Raw genomic sequence first — 20,213 nt, forward strand, 5'->3', positions numbered from 1 at the left:
TAGCCCTAGCTTCATTGTTGTTGAGTTAGCAGGAAGAGAGTCAAACACCATTTCCTTGCTGCTGGAAAGAATACATGTATGGTCGTTGAATGAGTGAATTTTATTGTGAAGTCAAAGATTTACAATCCAAGTTCAGTGGTGCTGAGTAGAGTGAAGTCATAAAGGACTGTCATTAGCTTTCGATACATATCTGTGTATATTTCTATTGTTGGACAAAAGTAATAAAAAACAGAATAGAAAGGAAATTAAAATTGGTGATAAACTGGTGAATTCTCTACCTTTCTATAGGGTTTTAGTTCGCGAGCTTAAGCGTATGGACAGTATCAGTCAGTCACCGTTTACATCACATATCACCTCCAGTGTCCAGGGTTTAGCCACCATCCATGCTTATGACAAAGAAAGTGAGTTCCTGCAAAGGTATGTAGCAAATACTTCTAAAACATATGAATTTACAGCAGGGTACAATTATTGTATGTAAAATATAAAAATATCTTTTAAGCATGGCACTTTTCTGCGATTTGTGTATGGAGAGTTCAGACCAAGTACAGTCTTCAGGTACCACACTGTTGAGGATGGGAGAATAATTGGGCTATTACATAATGATGGTTTTAAAGTCTTACATTCCATCCTTTTTTCCCATTGTGTTTCACTATCATTTTGTTATCTTACTATTAGACAACTCTCCAAATTTTGGCACTAGCCCCCCTGGTGTTAGCAAGTAGGACTTTGCAGGTTTAACAGGACTTTGTAGGACTTTGTGTTGCTGTTGTCATTTTCAGTGCTGAGATTGATGCCAGGCAGTCCATCTAATTTCATTCCTTTTGAGATTTCCTTGGATTTCAGGGTCAATAGACAACATTAATATACAGATGCCAATGTTCTAGTACTCAACCATTATCTTTACATTTTTCAGCTGTTATGAACACCACTGATAGACGTTTTATACAACAGTATTTCATGGTCAATTCAAAATTGTTTTTCCAGATACAGGCCAAATTATAAATTAAAATCCAGCTGTATTACTAGGTGGTTTTCATGGTTCAGGAGAACATAGATGTATGTATTTTTTTCAAAATTACCGTTACGTTTCACTGAATGCTTTATAGCTTTTACAATAAGGGATGTTTTTTGTACACAAATCTTGAAGGTGCAGGGCGATTGATAAAGTATTTAATACAGCATGTGGAAACCTAGGCTGTTTAAAAATGGACAAACAGGAAAAGATGCAATTTATAATAAGCCTGTATAAAATGCTGGTTATGCTTCAACTGGGTATTGTTTCTATTTCTGAGCAAAGCACATTAAAAAGGTGTGACAGTGTGCAAAAGGATTCCTGAGTATGAAACTAGGGTGTACAGTTTTGTGGATAAATTGGAGAATCTGGGACTGTTCTCCTTGAGGAGAAAATGAAGAGGAGATTTGATGGAGATGTTGAATATCTTGAGGGATCTGAATAGTGTGGATAGGGATAAATTATTTCCATCGATGGAAGGATGCCAGACAGGAATGAAGAATTGTTGCACACACTCTCTTTAAATGTTTGCCCTTTCCTATCCCCCATCTCCTCTTTAAGCAAAAACTTTCAGTTTATCATTCACAGCTCATATCTCATACCATCGTAATTTCTATTACTTAGATTCAGGATCATAGTCTCAGCAATAAGTATGTCACACGCCATCTTAATGAAGTATTCTATCATATTATGGTAACTTCTCCCCTACGGGCCTCACACACTTAGATTACCAGTTATTCCTTTCTTATTACAGAATACCCAATCTAGAATGACCTGTTTTTCAGTTGGTTCCTCAATATATTGATCACTCAAAATCATCTTGTACACAATCCAGGAGTTCCTGTTCTTCAACATCATTACTAAATAATCCAACTTTGCATAACAATAACAAATATTGTTGTGAGGTTAATTATCCTTATGGAATGATGATCCATTGATTAAGACATCTAGTGCCTCCTCAATCACGCTAGCTTAGACTAAAGAAATGTGGAACTCCCTGAGGGCATTTTTGAACTAGCCTTTACACAAGTAATGTAATAATGCACTGGGTCATTTCCAGTGTCTAGTGGCTTAATTGGGATGGTGATGCAGGTGTGTCTCCCAATCAAAGCAGTAAATTAAGGGGAATGTATAGGCTATGGAGTATCACCATGTTAAGTTTTGATATAATAAAATGTTTGATCAAGAACATTGCAAGTGTCTCTCTCTCTGGTGGAGTAAGTCAGTTCAGCTCCTAGCAGTGCTTGGAAGGCAAATATGTTGGGGAACAGTTTTCTCTCACTTTTTTCTGTACAAATTGACCCTTGCTACCATGTAAACGGCCTTGTCTGAATCATGGATATGAGACAGGTTGTTTGCATTGTAGCCTTTTTAAGCTGCCCCATTATTTTGGTATATTTCTTAGTCCACTTAAACCAAACATGGTCATTGTTATCCTTATGCAATGCATTAAGTGATGCTAAGGTCTTGCTACATTTCCTAATCCACTTTAAAATGCTACAAGAATTTTAGTTTTAAAGGGTACCCCAATTCGTAACATTGTTGAGTTGCTGTTGTGCACCTTTATGGTTTGCATTGCTGGTGGCAGATAGGGTGCCAATCAAGGGACTGTTTTGTCCTGATTGCTGTTGAGCTTCTTGAGTATTGTTGGAGTTGCACTGATCCAGGCAAGTGGAGAGAATATTCCAAGTGAAGATTGTGGACAAGTTACATTTTGCAGGCATATCTAGATGCCGACTTGCTCTTGGAGGTGCACAATATTTACATGGCTGGTCCAGTTCAGTTTCTGGTCAATGGCAACTCCTAGAATGTTGATAGTTGGTGATGCAACTGACAGCATTCAATGGTGTAACCATCACTGAATCCTCCACTATCAATATCATGGTGTGGGAGCGGGGTTAATATTTATCAGAAACTCAACTGGATTCATTACATTAAATATGGTGGCAGCAAGAGCAGGTCAGAGGATAGGATACTGCAGTGAGTATTTCACTTCCTGACTCCCCAGAGCTTGACCCACATCTACAAGGCACAAGTCAGGAGTGTGATGGAATACTGCCCACTTCTCTGGGGGAGTGCAGCTCCAAGAAGCTTGACCATCCAGGACATAGCAGCCAGTTTGTTTGTACCAGATCTCCAAGCATCCATTGCCTCTACCACCAATACTTAGTAGCAGCAGTTTGTACTATCTACAAGAAGCACTGCAGAAATTCATCAAAGATCCTTGAACAACATCTTACAAACCCATAGCCATTTCCATCTTGAAAGACAAAGGCAGCAGATGCAAGGAAACACCATCACCTGCAAATTCCCCTCCAAGCAATTCACCATCCTGACCCCAAAATACATTGCCATTCCTCAACTGTCACTCAATTGAAATCCTGGAATTCCCTTTGTGTCTAATATACTATTTATAATTAAGTGTTTTCATACTTCCATTTAAATGCAGAATAGGAATGGTAGAGCTTACTCATAAATAAAAGCAATTTGTACCTTACTTGTAATGCTAATGAATTCAAATGCAAGTTCTCCATGGCATTATAATTTAATTACACTGTTTTGAAATCTCTTTTTCTCTCAATCCAATTTTAGGGTGTTTCCACCCTCTGTCACGAAAACGAATACCCACCAACTTCAGTGGCTACTTGGCAGTCCACCAGTATGCAGCATAAATGCTCAGGGAACCATGCAACAGGATCGACCCTCTAACATTTTACCAACTAATTTCTAATACTTGCTTTTGTACCAATAAATGACAAGTGAAGTTGGCAAATCATGGAGTAGAAACAACACTGCTGACATCTGGTGGTCAAAAGTTGTGCATGGGCATTGATGCAATTTTGCTGCAAAGCAATTAATTTCAGCTTATGCCTGTAATTCTCCCAACATTTTAGGAATCAGCCTGTGCCATTTAACTCAATTGGTGCTTTTCCTTTTAGGTACCAGGAACTACTAGATTCCAATCAAGGACCCCATTTTCTATTCAGCTGTGGCATGCGATGGTTGGCTGTTCGCCTTGATCTTATAAGCATCATACTTATCACCGTTGTGTCAGCAATGATGGTTTTCATGCATGGAAGAATTCCGCCAGCTTATGCAGGCCTTGCCATCTCTCATGCAGTCCAGGTAACTTCAAATTAAGGAACTTAATTGCAATCCATTAGCAATATTAAACTGTGAATGAATTACAAAGTGGAAGTTTGTCACAAAAATTTGAAGATAGCTCAGATACTTATGTTTCACTATTTAACTTGCTCCCTGATAGCTATCAATTTTATCAAATTGATTCTGATTTAATTTATAATGAACAACTAAGATTCAACCACAGTGACTTCAGACACTAAACTTGACCTTAAATGATCTGAGATGTGGATGGGAATAAAATAACCCATCTTGAAAAGTGTCTGAACATTGGATGAGGCCAGTGATCAGGCTTGCCTTCAACATCGAACTCTATCCACAGGTGCTCAACATGCACAAAAGCCCCTCACTAATAATAACAATTTGGGCAAGGTACTGAAGGATCTTTCCCTAAATACCTCAGCATGAGTCTCTGCATTCAGAAAAGGAACAAGAGAATATAATTTATTTATGATATTATTAAGTATTGTAATATCTCATAATGAAGAGTATAGGGTTCGTATGATGGTTAATGTCCTCACTCTCATATGCTAGAAGATAACTGTTTTTAACAAGTCCAAGTCAACACTTTTAGTGAGAGTTTTATTTGAAGTTAACCACAATCCATAAAATTCACACCCAACCGCTTGCTAGCTCCCTATATTTATGCAACCAATTCACACCCTTAATATAGAACATCAAACGTTACAGTGCAGTACACGCCTTTCAGCTCTCACTGTCGCGCCGACTCGTGGAACCAATCTGAAGTCCATATGTCAATCCAATTACTCCTCAATGTAAAGCTATCCCTCCTGTGCTAGCCATCACCATCTGAGGAAAAAGGCCCTCACTGTCCACCCTATCTAACCCTCTGATTATCTTATATGTCTAAATTAAGTAATCTCTCAACCTTCTTCTCTCCAATGAAAACAGCTTCAAGTCCCTCAACCTTCCCTCCATAACAGGCAACATCCTAGTAAATCACCACTGAACCCTTTCCAAAGCTTCCACATCTTTCCTATAATGAGGTGACCAGAACAGTGCGGCTGCACCAGCATTTTGTACAGCTGCAGTATGAAACTCTATTCCTCTACTAATAAAAGCTAACACACCATATGCTTTCTTAACAACCTATCAACCCAGGTGACAACTTTCAGGGATCTATGTATGTGGACACTGAGATATCTTTGCTCAACTACACTACCAAGAATCTTACCATAAGCCCAGTACTCTTTAGTCCTTTTGCTCCTTCCAAAGTGAATCACCTCACACTTCTCCACATTAAACTCCATTTGCGACCTCTCAGCCCAGCTCGGCAGCTTACCTATGACCCTCTGTAACCTACGACATCCTTCTGCACTATCCACAACTCCACCAACCTTAGTGTCATCTGCAAATTTACTAACCAATCCTTCTATGCCTTCATCTTGGTCATTTATAAAAATGACAAACAGCAGTGGATCAAAAACAGATTCTTGCAGTACACCACTAGTAAATGAACTCCAGGATGAACATTTCCCATCAACCACTTCTTTCTGATTTAAACCACTAAATTTCTGATCTAAATCACAAAATCACCCTCATTCCCATGCCTCCGTATTTTGTGCAATAGCCTACTGTAGGGAACCTTATCAAATACCTTACTGAAATCTATATACACCACATCAACTGCTTTAACCTGTTTAGTCATCTTCTCAAAGAACTCAATAAGGTTTGTGAGGCATGACCTACCCTTCACAAAGCCATGTTGACTATCCTTAATCAACCTATTCCTTTCTAGATGATTATAAATCCTATCTCTTATAACCCTTTCCAACACTTTACCCACAACTGAAGTAAGGCTGTCTGCTCTATAATTATCAGAGTTTTCTCTACTCCCCTTCTTGAACAAGGGAACAACATTTGCTATCCTCCAGTCTACTGCTCCTACAGTCTGCAGGTGGATCATTCAATTGCCCTGTCCTCCATTCCCACTATTCTAAATTCCCAACGAGACTAATGAAAACGAATATATTTATCGCCTCCTCCCTCATTCTATTCAGTGCAAACCATGTTAATTATCCTATGACTTTCCACTCCCATTCTTTGTTGTCCTTGCATTCTTTCTGGCCTCAAAAAACAAATTTCAGCATTTTCAAATGAGTCATTGGAGTTAAAATCTCTGGGCTGCACATTTCTAAAACTACATGAATTAGCATCTGCTTCATTTCCTACAACCTCAGTTTCCATCCCCCAAGTTCAACATAACTCCAGGAACCAAACTTTCTCAGTACAATAACAAAGCTTCTTTCCTCAGACATATTTGAAATGGAAAGCTCATCAACTGAGGATCTGAGGACACAGACCATTGTCTTAAGAATCTCACAGCATAATATTTTGAGCAATATAGAACATAGAATTGTGCAGCTCAGGAACGGGCCCTTCTTCCCATGATGTTGTGCTAAACATGATGCCAAATCAACTAATCCCTTCTGCCTGTCCTTGGTCCATATCCCTCCAGTCTTTACATATTCATGTGCTTATCTAAAAGTCTCTTAAATGCCCCTATTGCTACCCGTGGCAACGTGTTCCAGAAACCTCCCACTCTCTGGCCCTCACATCTCCTTTTGAACTTTCGCCCACTCACCTAAATGCATGCCCCCCAGTATTACACATTTCAACTCCAGGAAAAAGATTCTGATGGTTTACCTTGTCTATGCATCTCATAATTTTATAGACTTTTATCAAAGTTCCCCTTAGTCTCTGGCACTCCAGAGAAAACAATACATGTTTTTCTAGCCGCCCCTTACAGTTCATACCCTCTAATCCAGGCAGCATCCTGGCAAACCTCCTCTGCTCTTACTCCACATCCTTCCTGTACTGTGATGACCAGAACTGAATGCAATTGTGGCCTAACCAAAATCTTATAAATCTGCAACATGACATCCTGAATCTTGTACTCAATTCCTCGACCAATAAAGGCAAGCATACCATTTGCCTTCTTTACCACCCTATCTGCTTCCATGGCCACTTTTAGGGAGCTATGGACTTGAACCCCAAGATCCCTCTGTACATCAATGCTGCCCAAGGGCCGCCAATAACTATAAACCTTCCCTCCAAAGTGTAGCAATCCACATTTACCAGGATTAAACTATCTGCCATTTCTCGACACATATCTGCAACTGATCTTTTTTCCTACTGTAGCCTTTGACAACTTTCTAAACTATCCACTACTTCACCAATCTTTGTATCATCTGCAAACTTACTAGCCTACCTGTATACATTTTCATTCAAGTCATTTATATATATCACAAACAGCAGAGATCCCTATACAGATCCCTGCAAAACAGCATTAGTCATGGACCTCCAGTCAGAAAAACATCCTTCCACCACTGCCCTCTGCCTTCTATGGGCAAGCCAAATCTGAATTTGCGCGGCCAAGTCATCATGGATCCCACACATCTTAATCTTCTGGATGAGCCTACCATGAGGGACTTTGTCAAAAGCCTTACTAAAATCCATGTAGACAACATCCACTGCTCTACCCTCATCGATCACCTTCATCACTTTCTCAAAGAATTCAGTCAAGTTAGTAAAACATGACCTGCCCTGCTGATTGCCCCTAGTTATGCCATGCTTTTCCAAATGTGCATAAATCCTATCATTAAGAATTCTCTCCAATTGCTTCCCAACCACTGATATGAGACTCACCGGTCTGTCACTTCCTGGATTATCCCTATTTCTCCTCTTGAACAGAGGAACAACATTAGCTACTCACCAGTCCTCCAGGACCTGACCAATGCTAATGAGGATATAAAGACCTTGGCCAAAGCACCAGCAATCTCCTCTGTTGCCTCTGTCAATAACCTGGTGTAGATACCATCAGGTCTTGGGGATTTATCCACATTAATGCTCTTCAAGAAACCCAATACTATTTTGTTCTTTACCTCAAAATACCATCTTCGGTAATAACTAAAATGTTTTTTTTAGGATCTTAAATTTTTATTTTAGGAAACTGCTTAAAAGTATCTCTTAAATGTCTCTGTTTCTTTTAACGAACAAAATATGCATTTATATTCTGATAATTTATTTTCTTTCTTAAGAATATCTTCTTCCCCCCCTTGTTTATCAATCAGCTGACAGGACTGTTTCAATTTACGGTCCGCTTAGCATCAGAATCAGAAGCCAGATTCACGTCTGTAGAAAGGATCAGGCATTACATAATGGTGAGTTTTGTAGCATCGATCACAGCTGAGATATTTACAATGTTTCCAGTAACTTACAGGTTAAATCTCACTTATACAGCTTGATTGTCATAGAATTATTTATCTTCAATACATAATTGTGTGTGAAATATTTAAATATCTGTTCCATAGAGTTAGTTTTTATAATTAAATTGCCTTTTTCTCTGCAGGTACATGCTATTATTCCATATCTATGCTATCAAAACTATGTAAATCTAAGATGTGGGACAATTATTCCGAAAGTTTGACTGAAAGAGCTTTATTAAAAACTATGAATCCTGCCATAATGAGACAATCAGTCATCATTATCAATTCATCATCATAGACACTACAAGATGTTGCCATCAAGCTTTCCTGATGCCAGTTGCAATAACTTTTTGCCTGATGTTACTTTTTCACTGAGGTCTTCATATATGCGTTCTTGAACTCTTTGGTCTTTCACATAGTTTTTACTTGACTGAGACTATAACCAAAATTATTCAAAATTCAAAATTCCAGAGCCTTGTACATCCTCAGCAGTACATCTCTGCTTTTGTATTCTATCCCTCTTGAAATAAATACTAACAATGCATTTGCCTTCCTAACTGCCACTGCATCTGAACTACTTGTACCCTTTGTGCTTCAGATTTCTGAAGTCATTCCCCCTTTTGACTATTGTTTACACCTCTAATCTTCCAACCAAAATGAATAACCTCACACTTTCCAATCTGATTTTCCCAGTCCACCTGCATGTTGAAGTCCCCCATGATTATTGTCATAGCGCTTTTGTTAAGTGCATTTTCTATCTCCCAATTTACTTTCTTCCCCACATTCTGACTAGGAGGCCTGTACACAACTCCCAACAAGGTCGTTCTTGCTTCAGTTTCTCAACTCTACCATCACAGATTTTACACCTTCTGACTCAAAAACACTTCTTGCGGTTGATTTAATTTCATTTCTTATTAACTAAGCAACCCTCCCCCTCTGCCCATTTGTCTGCCTTTGAAATAATGCGTATCCTTGGATATATAGTTCCTAGCCCTGATCCTGTAGCAGCCACATTTTTGGGATATGCACAAAAATCTATCTGCCAATATTAATCTATTCTATAAGCTCATATTTCACATACTTCATGCATTCAAGTACAACACTGTCAGTCCTGCATTGACTGCCCCCTTTCTCATAGTTGTCCCCTCATCTGCTGTGCCTGAGTATGACCCTTTTCATACTCTTCTGTTCTATCACTTGTTCTGGAAACTTTAGTAACCTCTGCTGAGCCTTTTCCTCTTTCAATTTTTCTATAATGTTCCCTGCAACTGAACCTACCTGACACTCACTATTTAATTTAAAGCCCTATCCACAACTCTAGTTATGCAATTCACTGGGACTCTGGTCCCAACATCATTCAGGTGGAGCCTGTCCAATTGAAACAGCTCCCTCCTTCCCCTGTGCTGGTGCCAATGTCCCATGAATTCAAACCCAATTCTCCTGCTCCAATCTTTGAGCCATGTGTTTACCTCTTTAACTTTGTTGACATTGTACCAGTTTGCTTGCAATTCAGTTAGCTCCTGTACTGTTCTATGTTCTATGATGTCTGACTCACTGCAGTCACTACACACCTGAAACATGAATAGGGCTTTAACAGGTTTTAAATACTATTGAAGCTTAACTAATGTGGTCACCTCAGCTCTATTTAAGAAAGGGCCTGTTGAAAGTGCACGATAATAAAGCTTTGTATGGCCAAGAAAGATCACTTCCAAAATGCAACACAGCCGGAGTGAGTATACAGTTCAGGGAATTTGGAAGCCTATTTCTCTACCCATATCTGCAACTGATCTATATCCCGCTGTATCCTTTGACAAAGTTCTACACTATCCACAACTCTATGGATCTTCGTATTGTCTGTAAGCTTACTAACCCACCCATTGACATTTTCATCCAAGTCATTTATATGCATCATAAATAACAGAGGTCCTCGTATGGATCCCTGTAGAATGCTACTAGTCACGTACTTCCAGCCAGCGAAGCACACTTCCACCACTACCTTTGCTTCTATGCGCAAGCCAGTTCTGAATCCAAGTGGCCAATTCACCATGGATCCCGTGCATTTTAATCTTCTGGATAAGCCTACCATGAGGGACCTTGTCAAAAGCCTTACTAAAGTCCACGTGTACAACATCCACTACTCTACTCTCATCGATTACCTTCATCACATCCTCAAAAAATTCAGTCAAGCAAGTAAGACATGACCTACTCTATACAAAACCATGCTTACTTACCCTAATTAACCCATGCTTTTTTAAATGCACATAAATCCTATCCCTAAGAATTGTCTCCAAGAGCTTTCCAACCACTGGTCTATGGTTTCCTGAATGATCTCTATTTCTCTTCTTGAACAGAGAACAACATTAGCTACTCACTAGTCCTCTGGGACCTTTCCAATGGCTAGTGAGGATACAAAGATCTTAGTCAAGGCCCCAGCAACCTCCTCTGTTGCTTCTGTCAATAACCTAGGGTTAATACAATCGGGCCGTAGGGACTTATTTACCCTAATGCTCTCCAAGAGACCCAACACCACTCTTTCTTTTTCTCAAAATGCCTTAGCATATTAGCATGTTCCACAGTAATCTCACTATCCTCCGAATCCTTCTCCCGGATGAATACTGACACAATATATTGGTTTAGGATCTCATCCACATCCTCTCCCTCCAAGCACAAGTTTCCTCCTTTATCCTTGAGGGGTCCTATGTTCTCCTGAGTTATTCTTCTGTTTTAACGAATGTATAGAATGCCTTGGGATTCTCTTTAGCCCTACTTGCCAAGGTAATTTAGTGGCCCCTTCTTGCTCTCCTGATACCCTGCTTGGTTTATTTCCTGCTTTCTTTATATTACTTAAGGGTCCTGTCCGACCTTTGATTCCTAAACCTTATATATGCTTTTTCTCTTTTGACTAAATTCACAGTCTACCTCGTTACGCAAGTGTCCCTTGCCTTGCCATTCTTGTCCTTCCTCCTTACTGGAATATGCTGGTCCTGAACTCTGATCAATAGGTCTTTGAACAACTCCTGCATGTCAAAGTTAGGCTTGCCCAATAACAGCTCCTCCTATTAATACTTGCTAGCTTCTGCCTAACACTGATGTAATTTAGTACAATTTAGTACCTTCCCACAAGGTCCTGACACATCCTTATTCATAGCTATCTTAAAACTTAAGAAGTTGTGATCACTATTAAAACTTAAGAAGTTGTCATCTCATCACGTTTGCTCTGAGAGCAGGCTCAGAGGGAGCTGGATCGGTGTCAAGGACTTCCCACGTGTAAATAAATGGTGACTTGTTGACAGGACTGGCCTCCTATTTCAGTGGCGATGTGAGTAAAGCACGCTCACAACAGTCATCTTTGAAATTGGGTAAGCATTTCTGGCATCTCGCCATTGTCTGCGAAGCTTGACTTGTTCAATCCTGCCATTTAAGACTGGGCCCAGTATGTAGAAGGAATGTGTTTTTTTTCTAGGCAAGTGACATTGGGGCAGCTGAAAAGCATAAGTAATTTTCCTGGCAGCTTGTGCACCCGCAGATGTTTTTGGTTATTCGGAGCATAAATTTCCCAAAGGCATGATACTAAAACATTTCAAGAGTTGATGGATTTAGTTAAGAAATACTATCCCAAGTTGCCTCTAATTCTGAAATGTTATTGGTTTTACTTGAGCAATTTGAGAACCAGGGCAGAAGCATGTGATGTTGGTTTAACCATTAATGAGATGCTGAGACATGGTTTGTTGGTTTGGTATGTGGGACTAATGATGTAACCGTAACCATGCAAAAGCACCTACTAGCTGAACTCCAACTGGACTTCAAGCCAGCACAACAACTGGCTTTGTCATTAGAAAATATGGAAACTGGAGTAGAGTATTTTGGTAGAAATAGATACCCTCGACTGAGCTTGGGGAACATCACTTGGATGAAGGTAATTACACTCAGGACATGTTCTGAATAAAGGGACTGTAGGAAGCCTCAGCCAAACGGTTACAATTTTCTTCAGGATCAGGGCCAGCAAGCCTTGGTGGTTGCTGCTGGTATGCAGACGCAGACAGCAAACGGGTCTCAAGAGATCTAAATTGAGTAGGAGAACACATAGAGCAATATCCAGGAGAGTGCACACCCTTGAAAATCCAACTAAATCTGGTTTGGATCAGTTAATTTGTTTAGCAACATCCAAATCAGAATCCACCAACCACTTAACCAATCTAGTTAAATGGTCCCTTGGTTTTAATGGAGTTTGATACTGGTGTGGCTGTTTCAGTGATCCTAGGACCAACCTTGAACAAAATTTACTCTGGACTCGAACCGTTAAGTTTGCACAAGAACTCAGCTAGACTGGGGAGCTTTTACAGATCAAGAGTACAACTTTGGTTCCAGTCTTTTATGAGAAGCAACTGGTTCAGTTACCACTGACTGCAGTAATAGGTTTGCCGTCAAGCTTGATGAGGCAAAACTGGTTCAGAAAGATTGACCTAGATTGGCTCTATTTTTCGATCAGAAAATGGCTGCCTGAGTGAAGTTCTAATTAAATACCCTCAAGTTTTTCAGGAAGACCTAAAGATTATCAACGGAGCTAAGGCCACCTTTATGTTGTCCAGGAAGCAATTCCATGATTCTGCAAGGCCTACCCAGCGCCATTTGCCTGGGGGGCAAAAGTAGAGGTTGAAATCAGAAGGCTGGAAAGTGAAGGAAGCATAAACCCTATCCAGTTTGCAGATGGGCAGCACTGGTCTTACCGATTGTGATGTCTAAAGTGTCAGTTCACCTTTGTGGGGATTTTAAAGAAATAGTAAACCTCTTTTTTTGTAACTGGACAAATACCTAATCTGTCCCATAGAGGATTTACATACAAAGCTGGCAGAGAGACTATCCTTTGCGAAGCTGGACATTAGCCATGTGTTCTTGCAATTGCAGTTCTATGAGGAATCCAGGAAGTATGCTACAATTAACACCCGTAACTATAATTATATTATTGTACTCATATAACAGACTGCCATTTGGGGTATGCAAATGCAATTTTTTAGCAGATAATGGAGAACATTTTACAACATCTACCTCAGGTTGCTATTTACCTTGATGCCATGCTAAAGACAGGGAAGACTAATAATGAGCACTTAGAACTTGAACATTTCCTTAGACATTTCGCCCAGGCAGATGTATGCCTTAGAAGGGAAAAATGTGTGTCCCAGGTACCCTAAGTGACCTACTTGGACTATAGAGTCTACAAGACCAGGGTACACCCACTGGATGATAAAATGAGGATAATCAAACATTTCCTTGGCTCCCACATCTGTACCAGAGTCTTGGTCTTTCCTTGGGCTGGTGAATTATTACAGAAAGTTCATGCATAGCCTGACCTCCATCCTAGCACTTTTGCATCAACGTAGAAAAGTGTCAGCCTAGGAAATGGTCGCAATAGTTTTTCGAAACAGATTTCATCCTCAAAGGTGTTGGCGCACTATGATTCCAAGCAAGATCGGATATTGACGTGCAATGCTTTCCTGTATGGCATAGGGGTAATATTAACTCATAGGTGGCCCAAAGGAGAGGAATACTGAATAACATGCATCTAGGACTCTGGCTAATGCAGAGCATAACTATGCCCAGATAGAGAAGCATGTTTGGCAGTCATATTTGGAGTCAGGAAGTTCCACCAATACCTTTTATGGATGTAAATTTGTTACAATAATAGGTCACAAACTCCTGCTGGAAATTTACATCTCCTGCTAGAGGTTTGTGGCCTTGGCAAAACTGAAACAGCTGGTGGTGATGGGAAAACCAAGAAGTTATTTGTGTCATAACCAGAATTGAAATCTTTTTGGAACCAGAGAGGCCAGATCACAGTAGAGAACGGCATATTATTATGGGGTAACAAGGTGATGGGATACAGGCTTCTATTGAGTTATTTCAAAGTGATTGACTGATATGTGTCATTGAGTCAGCTATGTCATTAACTTTTTCATTGGACTACTGAATTTATTTTAAATCGATAAAGAAAGTAAAGATTCACCAGTTCTGTTCTCACATTGCTTCTGAATTCCCTGAACTATATATTCACCTCTGTCTGTGATCTCATCTTCCTGAGCTGATCAAATTCTAGTTGCACCATCTGCTCTGGAAGGATTTAACCCTGGGTCCCTAGAACATTGCTTAGGTCTCAGGATTACTATTGTAATGTCAGTACCACTGACCATCTCCATTGCAGGTTGTCATTTTGGGGTGATCGCTCGATCTACACTAATCTCGATATGACATGAAGCTGGACCTAATGCAGGGAGTTGGTCTCTGAGAGCCACCTCTTTGCTTTTGCTTCCAGTTCCATCAGATGCCCAATTGTTAGAAGATAAGCAGGCTTCCCCAGCTCTGTAGGTCATAGCCCTTTTTTTTCCTCTGGAAACCCCTCCTTTTGAAGTTAATCCAAAACCACAAAGATTCTGCCCAGAGTATCAGGTCCTGTTCCAACTTTCATGCTTCTTGCTGTTTTTTTAGGCATGTGAATGTTGGAAGAGCTACCAAATTTCACTTCTTGATGATCATAGTGATAGTATTCCTTAATCATTAGCTGCCTGTCTCTTAGACATTTTATCCCTTGATATTACCTTAAAACTGTGAAATAACCACACTTCCTAATTCTTTACCTCATGAAGTAGTGTCAGGATTTTTTTCACAGACAATAATCCACATACACCACTTAGAAATCTGTGAGAAATGATTAATCATCTGACTAATTTAACATGGAATTACATTTGACTGAAGTGGAACATAACCTTGGAAAATTTTTAGTGTTTGATTGTATTCTTCCTCCTTTGTGTTAAATAAAAACAGCAAATGCAGCACCTGGAGAGAAAAATAGAGATACATTCAAATTCAACCTTGTGCGCCCTTGTTTTTGTTTTGTATCTATAAATTGATGATAATAACTTTGAGAAGAATATAGCACTGCCCAGTTTGTGATATCACAAAAAAAATGCAACTTAGCATCTTTTCTGAGCAAACTTCTTTATTGTTCCATTAATATATTACTGTTAGAATTTGGTATTGTAATGTTAATGAGTTCTGTATCACATCTAGAATTTGGAATCTGAAGCACCGTCACATATTCCAGAGACAGCACCTCCCCCTGATTGGCCTCAGGAAGGACAAATCCAGTTTGAGGAAGTGGAAATGTGTTACCGTGATACCTTACCAGTTGTGCTGAAGAAAGTTACATTTACTATTAAACCTCGAGAAAAAATAGGAATTGTCGGAAGAACAGGATCGGGTATATCTCTTTTTCCACTATTTATGATTTATTTTGAAGAATGTTGAATGTGCTTAATTTATCTGAAACAATGTCAAGACTGTGGCCCTGAACAAATGACCATAAGTAAAATATCTAATGTTACCAAATAAAGAATCTGTTTCCGACGTGAAGGCAAAGATTTTGAATGTTTGAGGTTCATTAGGCCTCGGACCAATTCTAAATATTTTAAATTGGGATCTGCCTGAATTACTCTCCTGAGGTAGACGTAATATTTTATACCCACACTGAAGGAACAGCTTTACTGTTCCTAGTCAGAAGGATGAGTGGCTCTGAGGGGAACTTGTAGTTTGCAGTGTCCACACATGTCTGCAACCCTGGTTCCATGAATACTGAAAAATTTGTAAATGAACAAAATTGTGAGAAAGGATGAGTTGTGTGGAGAATGTTGCAGTGTGACTTGAACAGGCTGATTAAATGGTCAAATTCATGGAAGATGCAGTATAACGTGGATGGACAATTGTGAGATTATCCATTTCGGTAGCAAAGATGAGAAGGCAGATATTATTTGAGTGGTTATAAATTGAGAGAGGAGAATGTTCAGTGAGATTGAGTGTCTATGTGCACTAGTCACTGAAAATAAGCAAGCACGTGCAGCAAGCAGTAAAGAAGGAGAACTCTTTGTTGGCCTTCAATGTCTTAGTTCAATCATAGAAGGTATTGGTGAGACCATACCTGGAATATTGTGTGCAGTTTTGCTCTCCTTATTTGAGGAAGGGTGCTGTCGTTATAGAGGGGAGTACAGGGAAAGGTTAAGCAAATTGATTCCCTGGGATAGCAGGACTGATAGATGAGGAGAGATTGGGTCAGATTTATATTCACTGCAGCATAGAAGAATTGGGGTGGAGGGGTGTGGTGGAATCTCATTGAAGCATATAAATTCTAACAGGACTAGAAGGGTTGGATGCAGGAAGGATGTTTCTTATTTTGGCGGGATCCAGAACTAGGGTTCATAGTTTAAGGGTTAGGGGTAAACCTTTTAGGACTGAAATGAGAAATTATTTCACCCAGTGAGTCATGAGTCTGTGGAATTTAGAGCCAAAGAAAGTAGTTCCTGCCAAAATATTGTGTTTTCAAGAAGAAAGTAAATATGGTTCTTTTGGCTAAAAGGATCAAGGGACACAAGGAGGGTAGGTTTAGGATATTAAGTTCAATGATCAACCATTCATCATATGGAATTGTGGAGCGGGCTGAAGGGGTCAAATGGCGTATTCCTGCTCCTATTGTCTATGTAGAAGGAGAAGGACAGTAGATGCACAGAAATATCATCTCCTGCAGTTTTTGTCTCCAAACCACTCCCCATCCTGACTTAGAAAAATATTGTTATTTATTCAGTGTCATTGATTCAAAATCCTGGAACTCCCCAATTACATTGTGAACTGCATTACTAATGCCAAATGGATTTCAGTGTTTCAAAAAGGCAGCTCACCACCACCTTCTCAAGGATAACTAGGAAAAGGCAATAAAGGTTCGCTCAGCTAGTTGAACACCACTTCCTCTGAATGAGTAAAAAGACAGATCTTGCAATGTGCAATTTATGTTCCTGCTCCATTCATAGCTTTACTTAATAGTTTCAAAGATAGCATTTGGTCCACATCCCTCTAAACCTTTCTTATTCATATATCCATCCAGATGCCTTTTAAATGTCTTAAATGTACCAGCCTCTACCACTTCCTCTGACGCCTCATTCCACACAAGCACCACCCTCTGTGTGAAAATGTTGCCCCTTAAATCTCTTTTTAATTTTTTCCCTCTCACCTTAAATCTATGCCTTCTGGTTTTGGACTCCCCCGCTCCTGAGAAAAGATCTTGTTTATTTACCCTATCCATGCCCCTTATGATTTTATAAGCCTCGATAAGGTCGTCCCTCAGCCTCCGACACTCCAAGAAATATGCCCCAGTCTATTCAGCCTCTATCTCCAGCCCTGGTAACATCTTTGAAATGTAGAGGAGGCCACATCGGGAGCAACAGATACAGTAAATGATGTGTGGAAGTGCAGGTGAAACTTTGATGGATGTGGAAGGCTCCTTTGAGACCTTGGGCGGAGGTGAGGGGAGAGGTATGGGCGCAAGTTTTACGATTCCTGCGGTGGCAGGGGAAGATCCACAACCCCCCAACAACTCACTCTCCCCTCCTGGCACCTTCCCCTGCCACCGCAGGAATTGCAAAACCCAAAGGAGCTTTCCACATCCATCAAAGTTTCACCTACATTGGGGAGACAGGACACCTACTCGCAGAGAGCTTCAGAGAACATCTCCAGGTTCCCTGCACCAAACAACCCCATCGCCCCATGGCTGAACACTTCAACTCCCCCTCCCATTCTGCTGAGGATATGCAGGTCTGGGCCTCCTCTATTACCACTCCCTTACTACCTGACACCTAGAGGAAGAACGCCTCATCTTCCACCTCGGGACCCTCCAACCCCAGGGCATCAATGTGGATTTCACCAGTTTCCCCATTTCCTCTCCCGCCACTTTACCCCAGCTCTAACCTTCCAGCTCAGCACCATTCTCATGACCTGTCCCATCTGTCCATCTTTCTACCCACCTATCTGCATCACCCTCCTCTCCAACCTATCATCTATACCCCCAACATTGCACTCTCAGCTACCTTGTCCCCAGCCCCATCCCCTTCCCATTTATCTCCCCACTCCCGAGGATCCCAGCCTCATTCCTGATGAAGGGCTTTTGCCTGAAACGTCGATTTTCCTCCATCTTTGCAACTAAACAATTTACAGACCAAGAAAATAGTACACTGTTACTGCTCTGCAAACACTGCTCCAGGCTAGCTTAGTAGCTATGTTTTTATATTTTTAAAGTTTAATCAAGAGACAGATCTCAATGAAAAAATGTCATCAAAGTCCCCACTGTATTTACTATTGTAGATTTAAAAAGAAGTAATATTACACTTTAAAACAAGCCACTTAACTGCTCCCTTGCTGTCTGAAAACCAACCCTCCACCACCACGCTCTATCTTCTACCTTTGAGACAGTTCTGTAACCAAATGCCTCATTCTCCCTGTATTCCATGAGATCTAACCTTGCCCACCAGTCTCCCATGGGGAACCTTGTCGAACACCTTAGTGAAGTCCATATAGATCACATCTACTGCTCTGCCCTCATCAATCCTCTTTGTTACTTCTTCCAAAAACTCAATCAAGTATGTGAGACATGATTTTCCACGTATAAAGCGATGTTGACTATCCCTAATCAGTCCTTGCCTTTCTAAATATATGGACATCATGTCCCTCCGACAACTTGACCACCACCAATGTCAGGCTCACTGCTCCATAGTTCCCTGGCTTATCCTTACCACGTTTCTTAAACAGTGGCACCACGTTAGCCAACCTCCAGTCTTCCGGCACCTCACCTGTGCCTATCAATGATACAAATATATCAGTAAGAGGCCCAGCAATCGCTTCCTTCGCTTCCCACAGAGTTCTAGGGTACAGCTGATCAGGTTCTGGGGACGTATCCACTTTTATGCATTTCAAGCAATGCAGCACTTCCTCCTGTGTAATCTGGACATTTTTCAAGATGTCACCATCTATTTCCCTACATTCTATATCTTCTATGTCCTTTTCCACGGTAAATACTGATGCAAAATACTCGTTTAGTATCTGCCCCATCTCCTGTGGCTCCACACAAAGGCCACCTTGCTGATCTCTGAGGAGCCCTATTCTCTCCCTATTTACCCTTTTGTCCTTTATGTATTATAAAAACCCTTTAGATTCTCTTTAACTCTATTTGCCAAAGCTATCTCATGTCCCCTTTCTGCCCTCCTGATTTCTTTCTTGAGTATACTGCTACTGCCTTTACACTCTTCTAAGGATTCAATCGATCTATCCTGTCTATACCTGACATATGCTTCCTTCTTTTTCTTAACCAATACCTCAATTTCTTTAGTCATCCTACATTCCCTATACCTACCAGCCTTTCCTTTCACCCTGAGGAATATACTTTCTCTGGACTCTCGTTATCTCATTTCTGAAGGCTTCCCATTTTCCAGCTGTCCCTTTACCTGCAAACACCTGTCTCCAATCAGCTTTTGAAAGTTCTTGCCTAATGCCGTCAGAATTGGCCTTTCTCCAATTTAGAACTTCAAGAGATATTCCTTTTAACTTGAGTACATTAAATGGTGGTTAAATTATTTTATGAATGGAAAGCCACTTGCAAGAAGATGATGAATGGTAACAATTTATTAATTGATTCCATATACCATGTTTTATACACAGGGAAATCATCCCTAGGAGTGACTTTATTCAGACTGGTAGAAATTTGCAATGGATCTATTACAATAGATGGCGTGAAGATTAGGGATATTGGATTGGATGACCTGAGAAAGAAGCTATCCATTATTCCACAGGAGCCTGTGCTGTTTGTTGGGACAGTCAGGTATGTATCTAACTTGGCTAAGGACAGTTCCTGACATATTATGCCAAGATTGGTAGTATTGATGATACCATATATGAGGAAAATCTTCATTTATCTTAAGTCTAGATCCTGTGGTAACATGACAGCTATATTAACAATAAATCCA

General features: G+C 40.3%; 1 protein-coding gene across 9 annotated transcripts in view; it reads left to right on the forward strand.

The window, feature by feature from the left end:
* Positions 1-20,213, forward strand: part of LOC140495844 (ATP-binding cassette sub-family C member 5-like) — a 190,835-nt gene that overhangs the window by 156,303 nt on the left and 14,319 nt on the right. For 7 of the 9 annotated variants that reach the window (XM_072595007.1, XM_072595008.1, XM_072595009.1 and 4 more), the window contains 5 exons: positions 289-417; positions 3,952-4,138; positions 8,215-8,337; positions 15,445-15,634; positions 19,909-20,068. In XM_072595007.1, the coding sequence (XP_072451108.1) occupies positions 289-417; positions 3,952-4,138; positions 8,215-8,337; positions 15,445-15,634; positions 19,909-20,068 (789 nt within the window). Of the gene's footprint in view, positions 1-288; positions 418-3,951; positions 4,139-8,214; positions 8,338-8,363; positions 11,742-15,444; positions 15,635-19,908; positions 20,069-20,213 lie in introns of those variants that run through there. The other 2 variants (XM_072595011.1, XM_072595016.1) reach the window with 2 other exon arrangements.

This window comes from Chiloscyllium punctatum, chromosome 25 (assembly GCF_047496795.1).
Source record: "Chiloscyllium punctatum isolate Juve2018m chromosome 25, sChiPun1.3, whole genome shotgun sequence".
Taxonomy (NCBI): domain Eukaryota; kingdom Metazoa; phylum Chordata; class Chondrichthyes; order Orectolobiformes; family Hemiscylliidae; genus Chiloscyllium; species Chiloscyllium punctatum.